Source organism: Corticium candelabrum, chromosome 2 (assembly GCF_963422355.1).
Source record: "Corticium candelabrum chromosome 2, ooCorCand1.1, whole genome shotgun sequence".
Lineage (NCBI taxonomy): Eukaryota > Metazoa > Porifera > Homoscleromorpha > Homosclerophorida > Plakinidae > Corticium > Corticium candelabrum.
In genome coordinates, this window is record NC_085086.1 from 5,195,978 (window position 1) to 5,203,408 (window position 7,431).

The 7,431-nt window shown below is 40.7% G+C and overlaps 1 protein-coding gene across 1 annotated transcript; it reads right to left on the reverse strand.

The window, feature by feature from the left end:
* Positions 1-2,589: 2,589 nt before the first annotated feature.
* Positions 2,590-7,390, reverse strand: LOC134176350 (CD109 antigen-like). Its single transcript, XM_062643021.1, has 13 exons — positions 7,373-7,390; positions 6,983-7,096; positions 6,869-6,922; positions 6,598-6,807; positions 6,307-6,534; positions 6,182-6,236; positions 6,075-6,131; positions 5,665-5,800; positions 5,345-5,573; positions 3,630-3,848; positions 3,450-3,501; positions 3,196-3,332; positions 2,590-3,116 (listed from the first exon to the last, which is right to left on the reverse strand). The coding sequence occupies exons 1-13, from the start codon at positions 7,388-7,390 to the stop codon at positions 2,718-2,720; spliced, it is 1,908 nt and encodes a 635-aa protein (XP_062499005.1). The 3' UTR covers positions 2,590-2,717.
* Positions 7,391-7,431: the final 41 nt, after the last annotated feature.

Here is a 7,431-nt window from a genome sequence, read left to right on the forward strand (position 1 = left end):
AAACTATTTGTTATTGATGCATCACTTTGATAACACTCCTAGCAAGTGATAGTTTGTACACATATCTTGTAATATTGGATAATTATAGTTAGAACTGTTTAAATAATGCCAAATATTAAGTAATAAGAATCTTACAATATGATGTAAGGAAAAGTAGACTCTAACTCTTCACTCGTCATTCCCCAGAGGATATAACTAGAGACAAAGATATCACAAGAGAATATGACAACACAGAGCAATCATAAAAACACTCTATTATTGTCTTTCTACAGAATATAAAGGTCGTGGAATCCTCCAGAGTTCGAGATGTTGAGGACCTACCGTTGTTGATTTGCGTATTATCTGCGAAAGCACGTGATGATGTGGAACCAGATCTCTAAACCGGGCGATCACATAAGTCTTTGCTTGCTCTGCTAGATAATGTTTACTGCAAGTAGCAGGCTTTGGCTCGTACAGATACGGGATCTCGATTTTAAGTCGACGGTATTTTACGGGTGTTAGCTGTACCTCATTCGGGATATGGAGGACATGATGCCACAGCAGTAGTTTTGCTGAAAAGCATGGGCGTGATCCTCAGTTCTACATTTTAGATTTTTAAATCATGATTTATATCAATATATATTTGAATTGCGCATTGTCACGCTAAGGTGCATATAGAAGGTAAGCAGGGCTATCGTTGCTGAGACGCCATGGACACGGACGTTAGTTACGAGTATATTGCTAGGGTTAATTCAAGACGTAAGTAGTTGGTTACAAAATATTAATATGTACGCCACTAGTTAGAGACTTTTGGCGTCTCCTTCTCCGTCTTTGCGTCCATCTGACACCTTGGCCACTCGACTCTCTCCTAGACGTCTTCCGTCTCATAGCTTCTCTGACACCAGCGCCTCTCGACTCTCTCCGTCGTTTAGCTCTCTCCCGGTTCGTCAAGCGTCACTCTGCAGTCGAAACGCCGTTCTTCAGTAAATACCTCTGTCACTAGGCTCTGTCATTCAATTACCCAATCACAACTACAAAATAACCCCTCCCACTCAAGTGAATTGTGACACTCAAACACACAGACACACAAACACACACACACACACACACACACACACACACACACACACACACACACACACACACACACACACCATCATAAATTCGATGCAATAGAACGGCTCATGATCAATTGCATTTGAGGACAATGTATGTAGCCCAGCCCATAGGCGGGAAGACGGGTGGAGTCTTGGGAAACGTAGCCTCGGTATTCCAGACCGCTTTCTGCACGTGATGGGAGGGAAGGATGGGAGGAGAGAAGAAAGCAGTCTGGGGACAGCTCTATTGTAAGTGACTTCGGAAGAGGCGCGATTGCTCAATTTCAGAAACATCCGCTCCAATCAAAACCACCGCTCAAAAAAAAAACGGCAAATCAGCGCTGTAGAAAACTGTTGACTTCAATGAGTACTTTGTAATTACCTAGAAGCGATTCTCAGACGACTGTAATAGCACAGTGGGATGCAGCTAACACAAATGCAACGCGCTACGAGTTTCGCTCTTGATGACATGATAACTCAGCGAATGCTTGTCAGACGTTACCGAACGATCAAGCCATTGCAGCGGCTGTTCCGACTTGAAGCCTTGAAGACCAATCAACTGCTTGCTAAGCGATTTTAGTACGAGGTCGCGACGTCTTTGCCTTCTCTCTACCAGATTCAGTAAAGTCACTTATTTTCTACGTTCTCCCGTTCGTTTGTAGTCGGATGGCAGCGAACAGCTTCTGGCAATATCCCACGAGCCATCTGGTGCTTGTTACTGCTCCGTGAATGTCGGTAATTATCGATTAAGATGAACACCGCCTATTTCCAAAGTCAATTACAATAGAGCTGTCCCCAGACTGCTTTCTTCTCTCCTCCCACTTTCCCCTCCCATCACGTGCAGAAAGTAGTCTGGAATACCGAGGCTATGGGAAACGGGACCCCACCTCTTCAACGACACACCCACCGCATCCGAAATATTATAAACTGAAACTTATTTGTTATGATATTAAAGTGAACGTATCTTAACGTTTGGGTAGATGACTAATTCGTTCAATTCTAAAGTTACCTGCCAATAATTATCTAATGAATATGCCAGGAAATTATCCCTTATACAGATTGACGTAAGTTTGCTAGTTCTGTAGGTCACATACAGATATAGCTGCTATGGGGCGTGGCTAATGTACAACTGGACCCCGTATTTCTAATTATTCTGTACCCGTGCCTGTACCCCTTGCTGCAGCAGTAAAACAATACAGCACAGTCGCAAAGCAAACAAATGCACACTTGAAATAAACATTTATTTTCCAAACATAACTTTAGTTAAATACCTAAAAGTATGTGGTGTACGCACTATACTTATCAAAAAAATTCCAGGTCTGAAAGACTCGTTTACTCGGATAATTGACATACGTCGACTGGACGTGATAATTTGATTACATTGGCTTGCGATTTCTATGTTTGTCGATTGAGAAGATGTTGCGGTTACCCTCCGCCTACGCAAACTTAAGGCTTATAATGTTCTTTAACCATTTTAATCCAATGCAATATTCAACATACCGCAAAATTGTTATTCAACAAACAGAAGTTTTGTACACCACAAATTTTGTAAACAAATTATTGTTTACTATTTCATACAACAAACGCAATTAACAAAAACAGACCAGCAATAGTCTAAGCAAGTCTCTCTTCGCACTCATTCTAGTCACATAAATTTTGCATTTCGCATATTGCACCCCTTTTTATTTTAAGAATGTACTCATCAAATTCAAGCTTGTCCTTACACTGTTCACGAATAACTTTTGAGCACTTGCCTTTACGGAAATTTTGGCAACGTTCACGGATATTCTTTCCCTTGAATTTGAAACATGGGCGCTTGATACATTCTCTTGTCACTTTGGCTTTGCATTCAGTGCCCGTCGTTTCAGGCCACGGCTCGACATAAGAGTTGTGATTTAAAACGATTTTAATGCTGCCGACTCCTCCCTGGACATGATATTCCCTGCCTACTTCTAACTGGATGTCTAGATAGCAAATAGAGGGGAGCCAAAGATCCTTTTTATCGCCAACTGTCAAGGATAATGGTCCTGGTTTCAAGATCTAAAATGGTAATAATTTATTAAATTTAAAGAGAGAAAACTTAACATGAATAGGCATGCATGCAAACACAAAGACTTACATCTACAATGATGACTTTGTACTTCAACGATTCGTTGGTGAGAACCTTCTCAACCACGCGAACTCGGTAGACAAAGTCGTGATGATGACAAGCGTTACACAGCTTGTTGTCAATTGCTCCGAGCTTGGGACATCCATCTAAGTTAAAACAGTTTCCTGATTGTTACATACGTGTAAATAAGAACGCAATGCTGCACGACGGATAACTTAAATTATAAGGGAAACAAGCTCTGAACCTTAACATTCTTGACTGACCTTGAAAAGCTAGCATTGTACTAAGTTCGACTTCCCTAGAAACTTCATTAGGCTGCAAGAACATCAATCGCATCAGTAAATGCCAACACCAAGCACACATGCAGCTTCGTGCCCAATCGTGTAGCCATGTCAATAGACAAAGCAACAGGACGAGTCAAAGAGACCATATATAGCACGTACTCTAATGTTGATGTCATAGATAGAGTCTTCTATTTCAAAGAAGGTACGCAATCGTATTGTGAGTTTCTGTTGACCAGCCCAACAAGGCTTAATGGGAAATTTGACTAATGCCGTGCTTTGTTCTTGTATATTGACGCAATGACGGTAGGTCTCCAAAACCCTGCCGCTAGCAGTAGTCGTGCAAGTCGAAAAACGTGACTTCAACATCGAAATACAACTCTAAAAGCAACAAAATGATATCAGAAATCTAGAACAAGAGAGTGAAACGGCGCAAACAAGCAATTATTCAAACAATACAATTAAAATGTCAAGTGTATTGGCCAGTTTGAGCGTAGTATGTAATCTCTCTATGTCTTTGTCTGTCTTTGTCTGTCTGTCGGTCTAACTGTCTCATTTATTAAAACACAAACTCTATGTTACATTTCTAACAATAAATACAAGCAATCTACCGAGTTCGGCTTTAGTTTAATGCAAACTACTTTATAGCTTCTATTGTGTATATTCTAATCTATTTCTCCAGGAAAGACACTTGTCAATCTATCTGTCTATCTGTCTGTCTGTCTATACATATATTTTCAAACATTGAACTATTATGCACCATTTAAGCAAAGCCAATAAATACTACCCAAGAAAATAGGGCTTGGTTCTACCTACAACTAGTCTGGTTTAGAGAGATGTCTTTTGAAACAATCTTCTTTATTTTTATGTCAATCATTCTAGCATTTGATTGTTGTAGACTCACAGAAATCACAGATCTCCATAATGTCTTAAAAGTTAATGTATTTGGCTTTCCATCGTCGTCTCTTGATAGCTATGCCACTTTCTTCAAATATTCTGTCTGTCTGTCTGTCTGTCTTTCTGTCTGGTCTGCCTCCAGCGTAACGTCCGCCTTCGTCTCGCAGCTGCATGGTCTTTTGTCGTCATTTCTTGGTCCCATCATCTTCTTATGGCTTCAGTTGGCGTCTGCTGTCAGTAAAGGTTGTGTACGCACCGTTCTTCGCTTTCCGAGCTCGGCGCGTTCGGCAGTTGGATTGTCATTTGATGCCTTTTCTTCATCAACTCATTTTCTTGTGACTTCTGCCGACGTCTGCTGTCGGTCAAGATTGTGCACGCAACATTTTTCCCGCTCTCTAAGCTTAGCGTCCGCATTCTCTCGCAAGTGGATGGTCTCCTGACGTCATTTCTTTGTCCTATCATCTTCTTGTGGCTTTAGTTCGCGTCTGCTGTCAGTCAGGGTTGTGTACGCACCTTTCTCTACTCTCTGAGCTCAGAGCGTCCGCCTTCGTCTCCCAGGTGGATTGTCATTTGTCGCCTTTTCTTCGTCAACTAATTTTTTTAGCGACGTTTGCTCTAGATGGTCTAATATTTGATTTGACATTGAAGACCAAGTCCATTAGTTAATCTATGACTTTGTTGTTGCAAGAGCTAGTTTGCTTTCATAAATTTCCAGCCTATGTAGTAGTAGAATCTATGAGATAAGGTATCTGTCTCTCTGTCTGTCTGTCTCTCTGTCTTTCTGTCTGTCTGTCTGTCTGTCTGCACACTCGCGAAACTTTGTAAAGTATCCAAGTAGTATATAATGGTTGCCAACTTCTATTCACAAGTAGTCAATTGCCATCACAACCAATAGTACACGTAATAAAACTTTCTGCAGAGTAATAGCTGAAATACAAGAAAAAGGAAAGATGTAGAAATAAACAAACAGCAAAACTCACTGGTACATCAACAGGGTTGTAGTTGTATATTGTACACGACAGAGAAGACTGTTCCCAACGTGTGAAAGCATACGGAATGTGACATTTCACAAAAATAGGTTTAAACACTTTGAACAAAACTGGTTCCGCAACGCCAAACCCGTAATCGTCTGATACACCAATAGCTTGAACGACCCACTTTGTTATTGAATCTGGAGCGTTTAGAGGAAGTGTCATCTCTTTAAGGTCACTATTCAGTAAACATAGAAAACATGAGAATTTGAGAACACTCTTTGCAGAACCACAAAGTCAATTAATTAATCATTGCAAAAAACTGTTACCCCGTTGTTAAGTTTTTGTCCCACAGCCACGTCTCAGGAAAGTATGAACGGGTAGAAATAAACCTTAAAGATTCTCCGTGCAACACATCTCTAAATTCGGGTAGAACGGCAGAGCGTACATAACGACTCGACAAATCTATACGAGAAGGAGAAATCGACATACTCGTTGAGAATAATATTCAATAAACAATAATAAATTAATAGCGGTTTTACTAGGATTGCCGCACTTCCGGAAGAAATTAAATAAATGTCAATTTAAATAGAAAAGCTGTCAACACACACGCGAACACACATACGCGTAAACACACACGCGCAAACACAAACACACACACACACACACACACACACACACTCAAACAGATTCCGTATAAAAATGAAACAACATACGGATTTTAAATCATAAATTTTACCTAATTTGCCGTCGCCTTTTTCCAAGCCTCTCTTGCTACGTGAATGGCATAACTCACCTAGACAACTAACATCACACAAAATGTGGTAAACTGGTATGTCCGCTTACTTTCCCTGACGATAGGTTGTAGGATAGTGCCACTAATACTCGTCAATCCTACCGCCTATAGTTTGCGCAGAAATGTAACTTAAACATCAAACATCTCGTAGCCACAACAACAAATAATGTCATACATCAAAGACACCCTTGCTGTCAACTGATGTGTACCCGCAAGACTTGTCGTAAGTACTCAGCTCATCAAATACGTCTTCTCGCGACAACTTGTTCTCATTGTTGAGTATGTACAGACGCTTATCCACTGCGAGTAATGCAATATCAGAGCGTCGAGCAGCTGCTACCTTCAAGTCAAAAGAATCGGAAGGCAGAATGATACTCCTGTCATTCACTCCTGATAGTTTAATCTGTTTTAAACGAGCCATGTTTTTATTCAAGTCTAAATAACGAACTCCAATTGATTTACTCACGTCGTTCTTAAACGATTTCTCTATTTCCACACACGTTGCATCCGCCACGACTTCGTTGTTGTCTTCTACGTAGTAGGCAAGAACGCAGAATTTGCCAGCGAGATCTGAAGTGATCGAAACTTGAAACCTCCCAATCGACCCTTCTTCCAAATGCACTGCTTTCTGCTGCTGGATTATTCCTCTCGAGGTAACTAACACTGTAAACGTCAACTGTAAAGTCAGACAATACTTTTATCTCAAGTAATTAGACACATCCTATAGGCCAACGTACGTGTCTACTATCCTTTAAATCTCTAATGATTTCAAAGTCTCCCCGTGAGCCAATCTACGCACACAACAGATATTTGCAAAGTGAAATTTCTTAGGAAAAGTCGGTACGTCTGACTTTGGTTGGATTAAGAAAATTTGATCGCACAAAGAAGCTTCCTCCACTGGAGGGGAATTGCTTAAAAGTGCAAGCAGAGACCAGTTGTTGGGCTACTGGCTCCTTAACCTGAAACTGCAAACAGAATCAATAAAATATAACGATAAAATGTCCACGTGCAGTTGTTGGGAGGCGTAGACGAAACAAGCAAGAAATTAAATTTAAAAAACACGAACTGTTAGTCAGACTGTCAAACAGAAAAACTGCGAGTGTGTGTGCGTGTTTGCGTGACTATCTAATAGAAACACAATGTGAGTGTTCGTGCGTGCGTTAGTGTGTGTGTGCGTGCGTGCGTATGTTCAACCGCATTTATAGCAGCAAAGTAATAGATTACCTGAAACTCCTTATCACCACTTGCTTGACTAACATTGAACTGAAAATATGCGATGCCTTTCTCGTTAGTCGTTAGG